The sequence below is a fragment of the Equus przewalskii genome, chromosome 19, assembly GCF_037783145.1.
Source record: "Equus przewalskii isolate Varuska chromosome 19, EquPr2, whole genome shotgun sequence".
NCBI classification, from domain to species: domain Eukaryota; kingdom Metazoa; phylum Chordata; class Mammalia; order Perissodactyla; family Equidae; genus Equus; species Equus przewalskii.
Window position 1 is genome coordinate 36,960,118 of NC_091849.1, and position 20,366 is coordinate 36,980,483.

The following is a 20,366-nucleotide window of genomic DNA, read 5'->3' on the forward strand; positions in this document are numbered from 1 at the left end:
CATCCTGCAGATCTGCCCAAAGCCCCTGAGAAGACAGAGTCTCCTGAAATACTCGTGGCAGTGTGGCCTAATGCACTGCTTCCTGGGCCAGGCCCCAGGCCTGCAGCCGCCCCGCCCCCTGCTCCCGAGAGCCCGCCAGGAGGGGCAGTGTCTCCAGTGAAAGTCCTCGAATCGGAAAAGCGTCCAGACTCACCCGGAGGCTTCCGCACCAGTGGTTCTCAAACTTTCCATCCAAAGACCACTTCTGTGGGCAAAAGACCTCATGGGCTAGCCACCCCACCCTGCTCCCAGCTGACCCCCAGAGTCCCAGAACATTCCAGCTCTGAGCTGCTCTGATTCATTGTGGGAGGGAGAGCAGCAAGAGGGAGCAAGGCAGGAGGGCTGGTGTCCTCTTGGTGGCAGCCCACCTAGGCTCTCTCCATGGCCACCTCCCCTTGAACTCCTTGGCTGGGGTCTCTCTGGGGAAGAGAGAGCCCGGCCAACCAGGGGGCTCCTCAATGATGTGGGCAACCAGGACATGAGGTCGGCCCACCCAGAGAATCCCCTCTGGGGCTCCACCCAGGGGATCTACACCTCTTCCCTTGGTCAGGAGGGACTCCTCCACAGACACCAGCCCATCCCACTCTGATGTTTTGGACTAACCTGGGGGGGTCCCAGTGCAGCCAGGGCCCACTGGGAGGGAGAAGAAAATGTCAGGTTGTCCAGCAGCTGTGTGACTTTGGGATCATTACTGCACCTCTCTGAGCCTCAGTTTCCTCACCCATAAAATGGGTGTGATTGCAGTACCCATTTTACTAACTAATATGCACACTCAGTGCCTGGCACAGAGAAGGCTCTCAAGGAGCATCGTTTCCCTCCCTGCCCCTTTTGCTTCACAATTGTGCAAAGCTGATAAAATCCGGCCCCACCTCAAGCCAGCCTTGGGGCCACCAGCATACTGTCTGTGGAACACACTTTGAGAACCACTGATGGAGCTCTCCCCAGTGCCAGCTCTTGGAGGGAGAGGCTCCCAAACAGAGGAGGCAGGGGAGCCGGCCCCCGGGGCTGATGAGACAGCCCAGATCTCTCCAAATCAGGTGAGCAGAGCAGGGGCTACATCTGGAGGGTCCCCTGCCAGCTTGTCCCCCTAGAGGTGGGCTGCTGAGCTGAGTACCCCAAAGGCCCTCCCACCCCGGTCTGGCCCTCCCTGGTAGTAAAGACACGAGATGTTGACCGGGGAGATAGAATCCTCACTCCAGCCTCCTCCGCCCAATGTTTCTCCATCTGTTCCTCTCTTTGCCTCGGAGCCCCTCTTCTATTTCTGATCTTTCCTTCCCTCCTCTCCAGCCCCAACCTGCTCGGTCTTCTTTTCTCCCTCCCTCCCTCCCTCTGATCTTTCTCGCCCTCCCTCACGCTTCTCTCCCTGACTTCTGCTCCCTCTCCCACTGCTGCTTATCTACTCCCCTTGTAAATTAGCATCCACACCCTTCCTGGGCTGTGAGCATCCCTGGGTCCCCTGGGGGCCCCATCCCACATCTAGCTTGTCTGGTGGCCAGTCCAGCTACTGGGACCCTGACTCCTGGGAGCCCTCAGCAAAGGCCAGTGGAGCTCCGCTTACCCAGCCAAAATGCTCCTCTGCGGGGGGCGCTTCCAGACTGGTCCCCCAAGCAGATGCTCTCTCCCCTGTCCCCACCAGGGTGAGTCCAACCAGGAGAGAAGGAGAGGGAAAGAGTGGGGAGGGTCTAGGTTGCCCATGTTTGCATGAGGCCAGCCAAAAGCAGGTGACCAGGGTGGGGTCTGGGGGAGTGAGGCTGGCCCACTGCAGCTGGTGAGCAAATGCAAAAAGTGAGGATTTAGCTGAATTTACTCTGTGAGGAGGAGGCCAACATCCAGCAGTGGAAGCAGCTGGGGGATGGGGGATGAGGGTGGAAAGAGAGAGAGAGAGAAGGGTGGGAAATGGAAGAAAACAGGCCAGGGAGAGAGGAAGGGGATGGGGAGAGCTCAGCCCCTGCTGATTCCTGGAAAGGACCCCTACCTCGAAGTCCCACTTTGCTCCCCAAAGTCCCATGAGCCACTGGGGCTGGGGATGCTCAAGCTCTAGCCTGGATGGGGGAGGGGCCCGCTACAGAGTGGCCCAAAGTGCCTGGGTCCTTGAGGAGGGACCCAGGACCCTCTAGCTCCCCCTGACCAGGGCTGAATGCAGTGGCGGGAGCAGGGACTGGCCCCAGACTCTGAGGATCCCTCTGCACAGCTGGCTGGATGTCTGACGGCTCCAGGGCCAGAGATGTCTGCTGACCTACCCGTTGGAGACAGCTGGCATGGGTTTGCCTGTCCTGGAATTCAGGCTGAATGCTCCTATCCTGTGGAGGGAGAGGGAGAGAGAGAGCATGCCATGAGCGGAGTACCTCTGTCCTGAGGGACCAGAGCACTTGGCATCCAGATTCTGAGAGATAGGTTTCTATTCTGGATCAAGTATCCACATAGGACTGGAAGCCACAGGCCAGGGGAGGGAGGGGTCTCCTTCCCAAACCTTTTTATGAAGCCCTGAGCAAGGTACGCTACTTCAGTGGGTCTCAAAATGTGGTCCCTGAACCAGTAGCGTCAGCATCCCCTAGGAATGTGTTAGAAATGTAAATTCACAGGCCCCAGCCTGGACCTAGTGGATCAGAAACTGGGGGTGGAGCCCAGCAGTTCTCCGCTTTACCATCAGCCTCCAGGTGATGCCGATGCCCGCTCTACTTTGAGAACCGCTGCTCTACTGGGAGCCTCAGTGTGGGCTGCGAAATGGGGGGACTGCTGAGAGAATCACATGAGATCACAGAAGCAAAACAGTGTCCGGCCCAGAACAGATGTCCAGCCAAAGGGAGCTCTTCGTAGGTCCAGCCAGGGACACAACTAGACTTAGACACAGGAAACCTTCGGTGGGGGAAAGAGGTCCCCCTCCTTCACCAACACCCAAACTCTCCAAGATCCTACTTGCCCTTTAAGCTCAGCTCACTAGCCACCTCCTACCTGACGTCTTCCTCAGTCCCCCCAGAAGGTGTGCCCCTCCACCAAAGGTGGGCCAGGCAATAGCAGGCAGAAGGCAGACCCAAGGATGCATGGGCTTTTGACCAGGCAGCTGGGAGCTGAGAGAGGCAGACACACGCTCCCTCCAGAACCCCAAATTCTATAAGCCTCAGAGCCCCCCTCTAACCTGGGTTTGCTCCCCATTCTCGATAAATGATAGGAATTATTATTTTCTGTGGACCTGGAGGAGGAGGTCTTTTGGGGGCAGAGAGGCCTTTCTGGGGGCCCTGAAGTTACTGTACAGTTACTGGGGGTCAGACACAAAAGCCTGGGAGAGACCCCCCGCCCAACAATAACACATTCTGCAGCTACTGATCGTGGGGAGGGGACAGCATCCAGTGTGGACTTGGCAGAAACAAGCAGGGGGTTGGTGTCCCTTTTCTGCCCACCCTGCCCTGAACGCTTCTCTCAATCTGGGGGCCTCTCGTGCCCGGGCCCTGCCCCGGAGCTTCCTGAGACACAGGGATGAGAGAGTCCCCTCCACCACCTGGCCAGCCCTGGCTGGTCCCTGAAGCCACCCTCAGGCTCCACTGCGAGAAGCCTTGGGATTCCTCATCCCAGAGTCTGCTCAGAGTAACAGCTTTCCTCTAAGAGCACTTGCGGCCCGACCATGCAGACTGTCAGGGGCAGGGTGAGATGGGGAGGGCCTCACCATACCCAGTTCTGGCCTACAACGGTGTAGGTAAGTCGGGGAATGTGCTATGTGAGCAGAACCCTGGGTTCAAATCCCAGTTCTCCCACTTCCTAGCTGTGTGGCCTTGGGCAAACCACCTCCCCTCTCTGGGCTTGTTTCTTCCCCTATACAATGGTAGGGGTGGGAGATGGGAGTGGACTAGATGGTATCTCAGGCCATCCTAGGAATATGGGGCTCTAAGGACCAAACCTGGCTCCCTCCAGGTTAACCGGGTTGAAAGCCCTGCAAGGGCAGGGCCCATGGGGTCTCCTTATCCCTCATCATCTGTCATGACTGGCCAACTGCTCTGCCCCTACCCTGGGCCAGCCCGCAGCAGGTGTGGGTGAGAAGTTGGCCTATCACTGGGGAAGCAACCCAGACAGCCCCACTCCCCTCTACACTTACACGAGGGGCTTCTCCAGGCGGCTCCCGGGGGACCCCACGATCTCTCCAAGGGTGCAGAAGGCCTGGCCCAGGAAATCCTGCATCAGGGTACAGAAAAGAGCAGTGTCACCCACTCTGCTCACAGCCACCCACCTCCCCTATCCCCCGACCCCTGGACATGTGAGGGTTCTGAAATGACAGCATGCAGCCTCAGACACATGCTGTGTCACAGAGACTCAGAGTTTGGCATGTAAGAGACCTTCAGAACCCCTGGGTGGTCATGAGCAGACTCACGTGTTTGGATAAATCAGGACTCTTGGAGTCAACGTCGTATCTGCGGGGAACACAGAGAGATGGGGAAGGCAGCCGGGGCAGCCCGCCCAACCCTGCCTGGGCCCTGGAGCTGAGTCAGGAGTCAGGACGCCTCTCCCCCAAAAGCAGGCTCCAACACAGTGGATATTTCTGGAGTAACGACTGGGAGGCACAAATGGGAGCCTTCTGGGTGCTGGACGTGTTCTGTCTCCTGATCTAGGTGATGGTTACATGAGTGTAAACAGACGTAAAAATGCATCATGGGGTCTGCGTACTTCACTATATATATGTTATACCTCATTGAAAATTGAAAAAATAAAATAAACTTGCTCTGACCCCCGGCTGGTTCACAGGTGGCTGAGCCACCTTGCCCTTCGCTCCTGTTCTGCAATCTTCCCAGCTAAGGCTCAGCTGCCCGTGGAGTTCAGCACCTTGCCTTTGACCTTCCCTGATTGTTTCCCCTTGCCCAGGCCTGCCCTACCTGCCCTCAGGCCCGGTCACTCGAGAAGGAGGGAGGCGTTAACACCTCCACCTCAGCCAGGCCAGCTGCAGGCAGGCTGACCCACAGCTGGGCACCTGCCTTCACCTGGAGCCTGCCCACCTGGAGCACCTCCTCCAGCATCCCCCCACTCACCAGCTAGGCCGGGATGCCTCCTGCTGAGGGGCAGTTATCCTCATACCAGCCCCGTGCCCTGAGAACTTCTCTCTCCAAAATGGCACCAGGTGCCTTCTCTGCACTGGGCTGTTCTGAGTGCCCTCGGCCTCAAGCCCCCATCACTCCCTCCAAGGTCACTTCCTTCCACTGCATTTTTCCCTTTGCTCCCCTAGACCCCAAACTCTCTTTTTTTCCTATTCTGTCCACAATTCTCTGGGACATAGACCCTTCTAACCAGCCCACATCCCATAAAAACAAAAAATAACCCTCCCCGACCTGTTCAGCACACTAAAATGCCACCATCACCTTCACCGGCAACAGAGGGGCCCTCTGCATCTCTGTGATGAACATGCAGATGCCTGGAGCCCAACAAACCTGGGTACCTCTGTGGGAAGGGAGACTGGAGGGGACCCTCTCCCGAACAAGCTTGGACAGAGGACGAGGTCAATGGGGACCTCCTGGTCACCTGCAGAGAAAAGGGCTCCCCAGCGGTAGAGCTAGAGTTGCCCCCAAGATCTTTCCTCAACCAGCCCCCAGGGCCAGGGAGCTTGCTCAGTGCTGCCTACACTTAACTGAGACAAATGGAGGGCGTCAGCTTCGTTCCCTCTCCCTACCTCCTTCCCATCTCCTGCTGAGGGCAGGGCTGGACTTCAGCTAATTGTCACTTGCATCCAAGCCCAGCCCTGGGCTTCCTCTAATATCACACCTCCCCCACCCACCCTGGTAAGGAGAACCCCTGCCCCAACCACAGGTCCTGTAGCCCCATCTCCCACCAGTGTGTTCCTTCCCCAGCTCCAACCTCAGCATCATTTTCCACTTACAGGTCAAAACGGAGGTTCTGCTTCTCCTCGAAGAAGTAATCCACAATGAATTTGCGTACAAAGTCAGGATTGAGCGTATTGTCGATGACTTCAGTGCGTCCGAACTGCAAGAGGAGATGGGTGTGGACCTTGGGGCCAGGCTGGTGGGGCAGCGGTGCACTGGGCTCGGAGCCTCTCAGTCCTGGCTGCAGTAATAATAGAAGCCATGCCTCTCCTGGCTCCTGGCCCCCATCCCCACCCCCAGTCGAGGTGAGAGCTGCTCCAACAGTGGAGACCCTCCAGGTTGTGGCTCCAATCGCCATCATCAGCTTTATTCTCCCTCTCTATCTAGGCTCCACCCAAGTTGGATGGTTGTGATACTTGAGCAGGCCCTTCACTTTCCCACCTCACTCCCTTTGCCTATGCCATGTCCTCTACTTGGCCTCCCCTTCTTGGCCCCTGGCGTGTCGTCCATTCCTTCAAGAGCCATTGTTAATGCTGCCTCCTCCAGGAGGCCTTCCCAGTTCCTCCAACCGGAGAGTTTTACTTCCCTCTGAACGGCCATTGAACTTGCGCCTGCCCCTGTGACCACCGAATGCTGACTGATTCCACAGTTAGGTGTGTACTTATTTGATGCCCTAATTATAAGTGCAAGGGCAGAGACAGGGGCTGTGGGATCTTTAAAGATCTCCACCTCTTGATATGCACGCCCTTGAGTAATCCCTCCCCTTGAATGTGGGCTAGACCTAGTGACTCACTTCTAAGGAACAGCACAGAGCACAAGTCACTTCCAAGGTTGAAATGAATGACTATGACTTTTGCCTCGGGTACCCTCTCTCACTCTGTCTCGCTTGCTCACTTTGATAAAGCCAGCTGCCATGTTGTGAGCCGCCCCAGTGAGAAGCTCCTGTGGCAAGGAAATGAGGGCAGCCTTGGGTCAACAGCCAGCAAGGAACCACGGCTGTCAGCCAACCCATCCCTAAGAATCCGAATCCTACCAACAACCACTGAGTGAACTCAGAGCTGGATCCTGCCCCAGCTGAACCTTGAGATGACTGAGCCCTGGCCAACGCTGTGACCACCGCCTTACGAGGGACCCTGAGATGGAGGACCCCTCAAAGCTGCAGCCAGATTCATGACCCTGTTGTTTCAGTGGGTAAACTCTGGGCTAATCTGTTACTCAGCAATAGATAACAACACAAAGACTTAACTTTCGTGGTACCCCTGCAGCACATACTCTAGAATTTTGTACACATTACACGCTCAATAATTGAATCCCATCAGAGTTCCCAAATGGTTTAAGGCAAGTCATCGCCCATTTCCGGGCATCAGAATCGCTTGGAGGGCTTGTTAAAACACAGATGGTAGGCCTCACTCCCAGAGGTTCTGATTCAGTAGGTTTAGGGAGAGGCCTGAGAACCTGCATTTCAAAAAGTGCAGGTGATGCTGACGATGCTGCCCTTTGAGAACCGAACCACTGGGCTAGATTGTGGTACCAGGGCTCTGGGTTCCCCGAGGCCTTCCCGCGCCATGCAGGAGGGCAGCGTGGGCATGGTTCCAGGCCATCGGTTCCATCAAAGCAGCCTCTTTTACATCTGTTCAACACACTGGACATTTCCAGTGAGATTCTGTTTCAAAAAAGGGTCATGAGGCTAAAAGATAAACTGTAAAAGCACCATCCTGTGCTCCTGGAAGGTAGGGAGCGAGGTTCCCCGAAGTCAACAAGATAGGCAGATGCATGATAAATATTTTAAATAGGTGGTTAATCTTTCTTAATATATAAACATGTTTTTTTGGCTTGGGCAGTAATTGCCAAAATAAAAAATTAATCCTGAGTACTAGTCCTCTTTGATGGGGCTCTGCAGTGCAGGAAAATGCCAGCACATGGGCCCCTCTCAGGTGTGGTGGTTATCTGGGGCTTATCCTAGCGTCCTGTTCCACCCGAATTAAGTTAGAAACCTGCAAAGAGAACCTCCCACCCAAGGCAGCGTGGGGTCATCTGAGGAGCTCGACATTTGGCACCTTCTTGCCTCACCCCCTCATCTGGTCAATCTCTCGTTCCTGTCAGTTCCATCGGCTAACTCTCCCTCCCAGCCCCGCCTCCTCTACTGTGGCCTTGGTTGAGCCTCATCATCTTCTCACCTCAACCACTCAACCAATGGCAGCCTCCTAGTGGGCCCCCCATGTGGGCCAGTTGCTAATGCGTGAAGACTCAGCTCCCCAGAAGTCCTGCTCTCTGACTCCCAGCCCTGCCTGTGCTCCCATGATCCTCCTCACATCCCTATCGTGGCTGTTACCACATCCCCTGATGATGACCGACTGAGGCTCCTTCCACCCCACTAGACTGAGCTTCACAAGCAACCAAGTTTTCCTCATCTTTGCAGCCCAGGACTTGACACAGTGTTTAACAGTCACAGGCCCACAGTTGCAGACGGTTATAGGACCAGGAACTGTGCTAAACATCTTGCATCGTATTACCTTATTTAATCTGTTTATGGTAGGCTTCCCCATTTTATAGACGAGACTACAAAAGCACGGAAAAGTACAGTAATTTGTCAGGGTCACACAGCTAATAATTGCTGACTTCAAGGCACAACCCAGGCCTCTTGGCCCTGCTCTTGAAGCCGTGTTGTGCTACATGTAAAGTCCTGAGGGCAGAGATGGCAGAAGCTCGCTGCTCGTAGCGCCTGGTACACAGCAGGTCCTCGGGAATTATGGAATGAAGTAAGCTTGGATGAGTGGGTTTGAGTCCCGACCTCATCACAGCTAATTGTGTGACTTGATCAGAGCCTTTCCACACCTCAGTTTCCTTATCAGAAGATGGAGAATAATACCACTTGTCCTGCATACTTCTAGAGTTATCATCCAACTCAATCCCATTATTCATTCAACAGTTTTCAAGCACACACTATAGGCCAGGCAGTGTGCTGGGTGCTGAGTTACCAACATAACTAGAACATGAATCCTGTACTTAAGGAGGTCACTATCACAGGCAGGACAACTCATAAATAGTCACAATAACAGTGCTAAGAGAGCTACATAGAGGGTCTATGGCAGGCTCCTCCCCCTGGCTGCACACTACAATCACTGGGGAAGTGTGAAGAGATTGAAATGTAGAAAAAGGCAGATTACTGGGTGTCCTGTTTCATATACTAGTCCCGGGATCTGACTTCACAGAGGTCTGCACCTTCCGTTGTCTTTCACTTACTTTACAGCTCTGTAAATTGTAGGAAGCATAGAGTAATGCAAAGGATTCTTATCCACAGAAACGCAAATGGATTTTGTTCAGTGGAATGCAATTGATGATTTGATTACTAGCCTGTAGCTACTGACTGATTTTGCACCCATTTGTAAATTCATTTCAGCATTCCTGACTGCCTGTATGTGTGTGTTGTTTGAATTACTTGAACCAGTTGTGACATCTTACTGGTTCCCTCACTAATTAATTAATGAATTAAATAAATCTTTGCCACGTGTTCATTTTATATTTCTATGGGAGTCATGATCTTATGTTTTTTAAAAATGTTTCCTTTAACAGGAGTTTTTAAAAAATACCCATGCTCAAGCCCCACCTTGCCAATTAAATCCAAATCTCGACGGGTGGGGCCTGAACCACTGTTTTTAAAAAGTTCCCTAGTTGATTCTAATGTTCAGATAGAGTTGAGAACCACTGATGAATAAGAATACAGCAGGAGGAAGGAAGAAAACTAATATTTACTGAGCACTTACTGAATACTCAATAGATCAATTGGATCATTAAGTTATTTCATTCGATGCTCACAAAAACCCTTTGAGTTATTACCCATTTTACAAGTGAGGAAACTGAGAATCAGAGAGGTTAAGTAACTTGCCCAAGGTGACATAGTTAGGCAGAGCTGGGATCAAAACCCAGGTACGTCTAACTCCAAAACCCATTATATTTTTACTTCATCTAACTGCCAGGAGTCCTCCAGCACAATGAAAATCAAATAAAGAGGAGGTTTACTTCCCAAGCATTTATGGAAGCCCCACTGTGTGCAAGGCAATGGGGAGGCCATCCAGTTGACTAAGACTGGGTTCCTGCCCCACCCCCTAAATTCAATAACAATCTTATAATGTATAAACGTATAACCCTTGTTTCAAAAGAATTCCTGCATCGTCCTCTCCTGCTCTTTCTAATTCTCAATACCTCCCATCTTCAGACAAAAGGGATATTTCTCCTAATGGCTTTCTTGAGGAATATTCCAAGTAAACACCCAGGTTCCAGAGAGTCCTACCTCCCCCTCAACACGCCGCCCTCCTCCCCCAAACACCTTAAAAAATCCCTGTGCAGAATGTCATCTAACCCCAGCCCGGAGGGAGCATGCATTCCTTGTGCGGTCTCTCTCCCCACCCCGCTCAGGCAGCGACTCCAAGGAAAACACCCACTAGGGAAGATGACAGCGCTGCTTTTAAAATGGCACTTGAAGCTTCAACGGAGGGGATTCCCTAGAGATTGAGCTCTGCCAGAGAAGAAAATGGAGTTCCCCTGGAAACAGGACAGGGAGGGGGACTCCAAGGGCCCCCCAGAATCTCCTAGAGCAGGAAAGGGGCAAGCGAGGGGGCTGGGCAGTGATGAAGGACCAGGACGAGGGGGTCATTAAGATAAGCACGGCACAAACAAGTGCGAAATCTACAACCCGGACACTCACTAAAGATGTTATAGAGCCTTCATTACTCCGGCTAATAACAAAGAAAAAATTGCAAAAACTTGGATTTAAAAAAATCCAAGAAGCCACCAGGTCCCTGTCAGGCCTGATTTACACCCCTATTAATGATAATAGGAACACAACGGAACTGATGTTTTTCAAAAAAATCAATTTGGTTGTATTTAGTTCTACATAGAAGTATAGGGTTTTTAAGCCAGAGGGACTTGGAGAGAAGAGGTATTAGGCAAGCAGTGGGAAGCACAGGAAGGCGTGGATCGCGGGGAAGGAGGGGAGGGTGGGTTAACCCCTCGCCACCCGCCCCCCGTAACCTGGAGCCAGACTAGCCCTGGAAGTGCCTGTCCCTCCTTCCAGTCCATTTATCCACACTCCAGGCTATGGGGGGGTGGGGGGGTTGTCTCACACTGCTCACAGTAGGGGTCACAGACCACCAAACACTGGTGGGCACAGGAATTCTATCATTAACAAAGCCGAAAAGAAGCCCCAAAATCTTTGTTTTACCCAGTGATTCTAACACAGAGAACCCTAGAGAATTGTTGGGAAGGTGGACAAGTGTGGACCGGGTAGGCTGTGGTGTGAAATTGGGGAAGGGGCCAAGGCATCAGGGAGGTGAGGGGGGACCTGCCTGACCCCGGGGGCTGGGACAGCCTCCCAGTGGGAAGAAAGAGTAAGTATAAATGAGAAAGAACCCTGGAAATTAGGGTATTCACCCTCTGAAAAGCTCACTTCTTGTTCCTGGCAACAAAACCCAGTGGGAAAGGCTCCTGACATGCCACAAAAGATTCTCCCAAGGGCTCCTACAACCTCTATGACTAAGCCCCAAGAATATCAATTAAGCAGCATTAATTACATATCATCAGCTCCAGTGAGACCCTCAAAAGGGAGGCAGACTTGAAACTTCTTTGAGGACTAAATTAAGTGGTTCCCAGGGGCTCTGCTACACACAGAAGTTGGGATTTATGGGGGCGGGTGGGCAGCTGTCCCACCACTGCCCTGGGACAAAGGCCAGTGCAGGGCTGGGATTGAGAATTGGGGTCAGGCAAGCAAAGGCACAGGGAGAAGGGAGATGGGAGGAGACAGAGGAGGGGGTATTTCTTCCTGCTCTGGCTCAGCCTTGGCACCATGGTTCTGGGAGAAGTTGTGTGTCGTTCCCCCCACCCCCACCCCGTCCCACCCTCTGCCTCTCACTCACAGACACAGCACTGTCTCCTGCCACTGCCCCTTCAAGCCTGGGGTGGGAACAGCTCCCTGCTGGTGCTAGGCCCTGGGTGCTGCACTGTCCCCTCTGGGTTTCCACAACCTCACCCACACCTTTGAAAGAAATCCACTAAATCTCTTCAGTTAAACCAACTGAGTAGAATTCTCTTTTCTGCTGGGACCCTGACATATATTTTCTCTCTCACATTCACACACACAATTTCCAACTCAGTTGAACACAAACCAAGAAGGGTCCTCCCGCCCCGAACCCCCTCTTCTCAGACTGTGTAACATTCATGTGTCAACCCGCAAAAGCAGAAACCAGTTTAACCGGCAAAGTGTTTATTTGGGACCAAAGAATTGCAATTTGGGGAGCACAGAGTCAGGTAGAAACCCGAATAGTGTCCCACTAGGGAGTAAAATCAGGGATTTTTAAAGGCAAAGAGAGGAGGTTGTATTACAAAAAGTTTTAATTGGAGTTGGAGGCAGAGAGCTAGTCCTGGCTAAACATTGACTATTGACTCCATCTTCAGAAAGTCCACAACCCTCTCTCTTTGCGATCAGGATGTCCCTTCTCCTGCTGACGTCTCAAACAATTGCTTGTAAAGCAATTGCCGTTTTGGATCAGTCCAAAGGTTTGGCCCAGGCCAAGGTTCAAGCCAGCAGTTGAGTCCGTGACTCCCGCCCATGCAGCCAAGAAACCCAAGGTCCCATGACAGCCCTTGGGGATGCAGGGGCTCAGTACTGCTGTCCCACCAAAGGGCCTCAGCGGGGACTCTCAGGGACCAGGGCTCCCACCCCAACCTCCACCCATCCCAGCCACACAGGTGCCACAGTGAGGGCCAGGTAGGGAATGATACTACATGATTAGGGTCAGGGTTTGAGGATCTTAACCTGGGCTCGAAGTGGGTTTGTGACACCCCGAAATTGAATGCAAATATCTGTACATGTCTACATTTTCTGGGGAGAGATGCATGGTGTTCATCAATTTCTCAAAGGGAAGCATGTCTTCAGAAAGCTTTATGGGGGTCGGTTCCGTGGCCGAGTGGTTAAGTTCGCGTGCTCCACTGCGGCAGCCCAGGGTTCGGATCCTGGGCACGGACACGGCACCGCTCGTCAGGCCATGTTGAGGCGGTGTCCCACATCCCACAACTAGAAGGACCTGCAACTAAGATATACAACTGTGTACAGGCGGGGTTTGGGGAGATAAAGCAGAAAAAAAAAAAAAGATTGGCAACAGATGTTAGCTCAGGTGCCAATCTTTAAAAAAAAAAAAGAAAGCTTTATGAATCACTGATTCTAGCTTTGAAGGCCGATCTTAGGGTTTCCCACATAGAGCAGTAAAGTGAAGTAGTTAACAGAGCAGTCTGGGGCCAGGCTTCCTGGGTTGAAACCTGGCTCTACTATTCACTGGCTGTGTGACCTTGGGCAAATCCCTTCACCTCTCTGTGCCTCAGTTTCCTCTTCTGTAAAATGGGAATAACCATCTATCTACACGTTGTAAGGCTGTCAGAGGCTTAAATGATCTGATTTATTTAACATACTTAGTCTCGAAGATGCTCCTGGCTCTCACCACTGACATTTTCTGCTTACCTTCCATGCCTGAGAAGGTTTCCGTCCTCTGTCTAAAGGGGTCCTCCGTGCCTGAGTCCCCTGGAGGCCCCAGCTCTGAGTGGTTTCTCTCCAGATATCTTCCACACACAGGGTAAGGCTGAGGGGAAAACGCAGGGCCAGCCCTTTGCTCTTACAAACCAGCTACTCCACTAAGATCCGAGCTCTGCCCTCCCCATGGGCTCCCCACAATGCCAGGGTCCAGCAATGCCCCAGGCCTCCGTTAGAAAAAAGGCAGTGGAATGGGAAAGTTCTGCTTAGAGACCCAGGCCTGGAGAAGAAAATGCACTCTGGCCTCTGGGAGGGGAGGGAGGCAGGCAGAGCCCTTGGGCAAGGAGGCGGCTGAGCGAGAGTGGGGATGGAGGGTGTGTGTGTGGGGGGCGGGGGGAAGGCCCGCTCAGACACACTGACTGGCAAGGAGGTGCAGAGCAAGGCAGCCTGGGAAGAGGCTCTCTCTGTTGCTTCCAGATTTCTAAAATCTGGGCCCCTCCTTCTTGCTGGGGGCAGCGACAGCAAGCAGCTCAGGGACGTCTCCCAACATCTGGGTCAACTCCCCGCAAATGCCTGCGGCTGAGGGCACTGGGGCCTGGGGCCAGGGTGGGGTAGAGGGGTAACCAGGCCATGGGCCCAGGACCCCCACTGGCCAGGGTTCTGTTGCTTATTATCACAACCCTGATATAGCCCTACTGCATGCCAGGCACTAAGTCTTTCCCATATATTAGCTCATTTAATCTTCATAACACCCTTATAAGGCAGTACTATTATTGTCCTCATTTTACAGATAAGTAAACTGAGATCAGACTCAGAGAGACTGAGTGACTCGCGCGAGGTCACACAGCTAATGTGTGGCAGGAACAGGATTTAAACCCAGGCAGTCTGGCTCCAAATCAATAAGGAGTTGATCTCGTCACTAACCAATACGAGGTTAATACCATGAGTGAGGCTGGGACTATGTCCTATCCAGTCTGTCCTCCTGTAGCTCTCCCACCCCCAGCCCAACCGCTGAATGTCTGCAGTGCTTACGGTCCCTTCCACCTTGTTAACTCTTCCTGCAGGGCTGGGTGGTTCTACAGGTCAGGTGGTACAGGTGAGTGCCCTGACCTATACCTCTGCTCAACCCCCACTTCCAAGCCCTATACACACACACACACACACACACACACACACACACACACCCCCAGTCCTGGTCCCTCCTGTGATTTCCATAAACATTTGTTGATTAATTAACGAGTTGACCTAGAACCTAAACATTTTAGAGCCGGAAGGAACCAAATCCTCTCAAGCAATGAGAAAAGAGAGTCAGAGAAGGGGTTGGGGAGTTCACACAGCTGACGAGGAAAAGGGCCATGACAAGAGCCCAGGGCAGGTGGGCTCCGGCCCTGGCCGTGCCCTGTTCTCCCAGCAGCCTGTCAACGCCCCCTCTCTCATCTTTCTTCCTTCCATCAAAGCCTCCTCCTCCTTCCATGTTGTATCGTGACTTCTCATCTTCAAAACACTTCCGCACATCCATGGTCTCATTTAACGCAGCACTGACCTCGTGGAGAAGATATTCTTATCATCCCAGTCTTACAGATGAAGGAACAGAGCTCCAGGAGCCAGAGGGTCCCCACCAGAGGCACCAGGCGGTGGGGAGGGGGAACCAGGGCTCCCAAGAGTGACGAGGCACCGCATGCGCCCTGTGGTGTTCCTCGCGGTCCCCTGCCTCAGTAACTCAGTAACGAGTGGGTGGCTCTGTGAGCCTGGACAATCTTACTGGCCCCTGATGTAAGCAGCTCTCGCCTTTTTACAAATTACAGCTGGAAGAAGCTCTGGAGACCTCCCCCCAGCTGCAAAGCCCCCTTGCTGTGCCGGCCAGACCGAAAGAGGCCGGAACTGACAGACTGCTCTCTACCTCGAAGCTGCCCCCCTTCCCCAGCCGGAGCTCCCCTATAATTTTCATATATTATTGATGGCTCCTTAACTGGGGATTCTAGAAGCCTTGCTGCAGAGCCCAGCCCTGGCCCCTCATGAATCATGTTCACCGGGATTAAAATTAGAGGCCAGAAAGCTATCTGACTCAAATAGAAACAGGAAACGAGAATGTGCTTTCCAAGGTTGGCTCCGGGAATGGAGTCCAGGTGGGCGCCCACGGCTGGAGAGGAGAAGGGCCTGAGGTCAGGGCACCAGAAAGGGGGGCCTGGGTTGTGGGGAGGGGCACAGAAGACCTGGTTCCATGCCAAGCCCGCCACCATCTTGGGTCTGGAAAGTTCTCTTGCTGGAGGTGGCCAGGATTCTGTGGCCACCCCCTCCTTGTAGAGTGAGGAAAACCAGGCCCAGAGAGGGGAAGGGGCTTGTCTAAAGTCACACAGAGCAAACCACAACTTCTGTGGCCTAGTGGCCTCCCAGACCACTTCCTGTTTTCTTAAGGCCTCCAGGTGAGGAAGGGCCGAGGTGGAGAGGGGGGACCTGAGGGAGGGGACCCAAGGCCCCAGAGGCCTTCCCAGTGCTCAGGCCTGGACAGAGAAGGTTTCCTCTCTGGCCCCAGACACCAGCAGCAGCCTGTGAAATTTTACCAAGCTCATAATGAAAGACTTCCTGCCAAAAAGATTAGTTCCTAATTAGCCATTGTTCCAGATAATCTGTGAAATCATCCCAGCTTCTGGGGGAATGGCCCTTTTACCAACAAGCCTGGCTGCCAAGCTGCTGGCACGACACTCCCCCAGTCTGTTCCCCTGGTCCCGCCTGGGTGGCTGGGCCGGGGTCTGGCTGCAGCGCATTGGGGGAGGGGCCTCCACAAGCCTCGCCCTAAAGGCATGTGTCCCCATGCGCACCCCAAAATGTCTGTAGTTCCTACCGAATGGCATCAGGATGTCTGAAATGATGCCAGCGGTTTCTTCCTCTGGGTAAAGCAATATTTTCCTAAGTAAAGTACTTAGGGTTTCTTATGAGAGCCATTACTGAGCATTTTCTCCATGCATCCCAGGCACTTGACATGAATTAGCTCGGCTAATCCTCACAGCAGGCTTGGGAGCCCGAGCTCTTGCCCAAGAGCCCAGCTGGGCAGGCGGCGGCCCGCGTCTGGACCCTGTGACCTTGACTTCTGAGCCCACACTCTCAACAGCTCAGCCACCAGGTCCTAGACTGGTCATCAGGGATCCCAAATTGGGCTCACAGCCTGGTGGGCAGAGGGTCATTTCATTTTACATTTAAACTCTTGGCCATTGGACAAGCTGGATCCCCACTGCCCCTGCCCACCATCATCTCATCCCGGGAGCTCCACAAGGCTTCAAACCGTCTTCCTCCTTCTGCCCTTTCCCCTGCAGTCTGCTTTGCACACAGTGGCCAGAGCTATCTTTCTGAAACATAAACTGGGCTGCATCACTCCCCTGCTCGAAACCCTCAAATAGCTTCCCATCACACTTAGAGCAGTACCTGAACTCCTACATGGCCTATGAAGCCCTACAGGACCAGCCCCTGCCAACCTCTGTGACCATATCGCCCACTGTCTTCATTGTTCACACCACTCAAACTACACCGGCCTTCTTTTTGTCCTCCGAGTACAATGAGCTTGTTCCCACCTCGGGGCCTTTGCACTTGCTGTTCCCTCTGCCTGGAACACCCTCCTCCCAGACTTATGCATGTACCACGCAGGACTCAACTCCAGGGTCACCAGCCCCTCAGCAGGACCTTCCTTGAGCCCCTCTAACTAAAGCAGCTCCCTCTGGCCACTGTCTCATTATGCTGTTTTATCCTTTCACAGCACTTAGCAATCAGTACCTGAAACTACCCAATTTCAAGCCGCTCCAGAGCAGGGACTCTGCCTGTCTTGTTCTCCACTCTGTGCCTGGATCAGGGTCTGGCATATAGTAGGTGCTCAATAAACACTTACTCACTGACTGCTGCCTCTTTGGGAACCGTGATTAAATCTAAGACCTTGTACTCCCAACAGGGCCCTACAGGGTGCCACCCGCCCTTCCTGAGCTGAGCTCTCGTGTCTCTCCAACACACCCCGGGGCCACAGTCAGATCCAGTCACTGCCGTCTCATGGACAGGCGGGGCAGTCCCACCTCCAGACTTTGCTCACGTCAGGCCCCATTCCTGTAACGCCCTTTCTTCCTCCCACCATCCTTCAAGTCCCAGGCCTGGTGCCACCTCCCCTTGGAAGCCCCCCCAGCCCTCTGGATCTTTCCTTGCTCTGAAGTGCTGAGAATTCATGTCTAAACCACTTGGGTGGCTCTTGGCCTAGTCGTGGTCTGGAACTTGAGGCCTCCAAGAAAATCTGTTCCAATACCCTCATCACAATGAAGAAAACGAGGCGTTTAAATCCTTCTATATCTTTGTCTGGTATCCCCAGCTGCCCGTAAGTTCTCTGAGGGCAGAGACTTCCCTGCTACAGCTTTGCACCCTGGAGGATACCAGAGTGTCTTATTCAACTTATTTTCTCCTCTTGGCCTCCACTCTCTTATCTACAGAATGGGTTACCTGAGATAAAGCGCGTACATCGCCTGGTACGTTGCCCGGCACCCAGACCCCATCAATGATACTATTTTTACCAAGTGCCCACCTGGCTCCTCCAACTTATCCTATGTTATCTCTAATCCTCAGACAGTCCAGCACGTAAGTATTGTTAGTTGCCCATTTTACGTGTGAGGAAACTGAGGCTCAGAGAGGGTAAGTGTCTAATACAAGGTCACACAGGTCTAAGTACCAGGGTCTTGAGACAAACCCGGGTCTGTCTGACTCCCAAGAACCACCCATGACACCACCACCCCTCTGTGGTTCAACAGGGAGAGAACTCTGGTTTCCTTGCCCTGTCCCCTGGGGTAAGCCTCACCATCTCTCTGAGATCTGGGGATAATCTCTCCCTGCCTGCAAAGTTGTTATAAGGATTAGGGACGATGAGTTTGAGATGCTGGGCAGACGGCAGACACTCAGTAAAGGATGCCCACTGTTACACAGCAGATTTTCTGTACATCTTGGTTGATTCTCTGAGTAGCTTGAACAATCAGAGTTATCAGGAACAATCTCGGCTGCTGGATCGGCGTGTCTGGGGAGCTCAGAGAGAGCTAAAGGGGAATCAGAGTCAGATAAAGGCAGGGGCGTGGCTGGAGGGCTTCCTTTGGAGGAAAGGCATGAGGGTGGGAAGTACAGCAGTCCAGGGGCGCAGAATGTTTGGAAGCTGGAGGGAGGACACAGCTAGGGAAGGAGCGGGGAACAGGCCACGAGGTAGGCTGAGAAAAGCTTGGAGTCAAACAGCTTGCGTTTTGTTCTATTGTTTATAATATATGACTTGAAATTATCTTTTTAAATGAGTTTCCTCCATCCTAGGAGTGGGAGTTACATCTGAAAGACCCTAACGAGGAGGCCTCACCTCAAATATGTTATCTCCTGGGCACTGGAGAAGCTATGAACAGAGGGATGTTAGCAATGATTTTTCATGGCCAACAGGAAGGTGTGGAGAGACACATGGGTGGTTAGAAGTGTCATACAAGCAAGTAAGCACCTGCACTAGCAGTGTGTGAGCATCTGTGGAGACCAGCGACCTCACGCCTTGGGAACGGGCCTGGGCTTCTGACACCCCTGCGCTCTCCCACACATGGTGCCACTGCAGCCTGATCCTCACCAGCGCACGAACACAGTCTCTTGTCCTGCCTCCGGCTAGCCTTTCAGCCAAGAGGTAGGTCCTGGGACCTCACTGAACATATAGGACAGGTGTGCGACTGGGGGCCACTTGCTAATATTAGGCAGAGTCTAAGCTTGAATGTTAGACCATATGAAACTGCCAACGTTTTCAAGGCGCAAATCCACGCAGTTCAACCCAAGACACCGGTGCACGGGGCAGAAGTCAGCCCAAGTCGTGTTTTCACGGCTGTGTAGGCTCCACGGTGGAGGCTGAGCGGATGCAGAGATGTGCCTGCACCCACCCCTGCCTGTGGGAGGCTGCTGGTATCTGCCCCAAAGGCCCGACAGCTGCAGAGAGCCCACTGTGCTTAGGTGGTTTCGTAACAGATTTGAATCCCGACTCTGCGCCCATTAACCACATGGCCTTGAACAGCTGCTTCAACTTTCCCTGCCTCCCAGGCCAGTACCACCTCCCCAGTGGTCGCTGCAGCACTGGGAGGCACCAGCAGAGCACACAGCAGGGGGCACCAGTGGTAGTCCCTTTCTTGCGGCCATTTTTAGGGTAGTCCGCGTGGAGAGGCTCTAACACCAGGCTAAGAAGTTGATGTTTTGTCTCAGAGGCTTAGGGAACAGGTGAATTCGTGAGCTGTGATTTTGAGAGCCATCGGAACCAGCGAAAAGCACTTTTTAGCTCAGGAGGAGCTAAAGGGGAGAGAAGGGATGCTGGCCGCTGAGGGCAGAGCCAGAGAGGAAGATCGAGGTCTGGAAGGGAGCAGGAGCCAGACAGGCTGCCACTCACAGAGGCAGAGTTTGGTGGGCAGACTGAGAGGCAGGTAAACATCGCAGGAAGATAAAGACCGGGAGAGGACAAAGGCACCAGAGAGACAGGGAGCTGGGGTCCTGCACTGTCAGCGGCCACCATCCTGGCGGCCAGGGAGCCAAACTGCAATGCTCTGTTTGGGCACGACACAGCGATAATGGCATCCCTGCCTCTGGCCCGTCCTGGAAGAGCCCCTCCTGATGAGGAACTCTTCCCACAAGGAGCTGGGATGCTTCCCTTCAAGCCCTTCTCCTCCTGGAAGCCCTCACTCCTGGAGCCAATCAGGTCCTGGCGCCCCAGGCTGAGAAGGGGACTCAGGTTTCACAGGAAGCCTGAATATTCTAGAATGTTGGCTGTCTCCGGGTGCGGGCAGGTTGGTTTAGTTCGCTGGGTCTCCAAGCGCAGCCGTTCCCACTGTGATGGAGCGCCCAGGTGCCCAAGCTGGGCAAGGGCACCTTACAACGGATATTTCCAGGCATTTTCGCAAGTATTATTATCTTAGTTAGTCCTCCCAAGAAGATGTCCCAACCCCATTTCCCAGTTGAGTAAGCTGAGACTTGGAGAAGATAAACACCTCACC

General features: G+C 53.3%; 1 protein-coding gene across 2 annotated transcripts in view; it reads right to left on the reverse strand.

Annotated features, from left to right (window-relative positions):
* The window catches only part of CPNE5 (copine 5), an 86,036-nt gene that overhangs the window by 43,733 nt on the left and 21,937 nt on the right, over nt 1-20,366 (reverse strand). Inside the window, exons 4-8 of one of the 2 annotated variants that reach the window (XM_070584481.1) lie at nt 5,894-5,997; nt 4,400-4,439; nt 4,127-4,203; nt 2,280-2,339; nt 194-244 (exon numbers count right to left, since the gene is read on the reverse strand). In XM_070584481.1, the coding sequence (XP_070440582.1) occupies nt 194-244; nt 2,280-2,339; nt 4,127-4,203; nt 4,400-4,439; nt 5,894-5,997 (332 nt within the window). The remainder of the gene's footprint in view (nt 1-193; nt 245-2,279; nt 2,340-4,126; nt 4,204-4,399; nt 4,440-5,893; nt 5,998-20,366) is intronic. The other variant, XM_070584482.1, reaches the window with a different exon arrangement.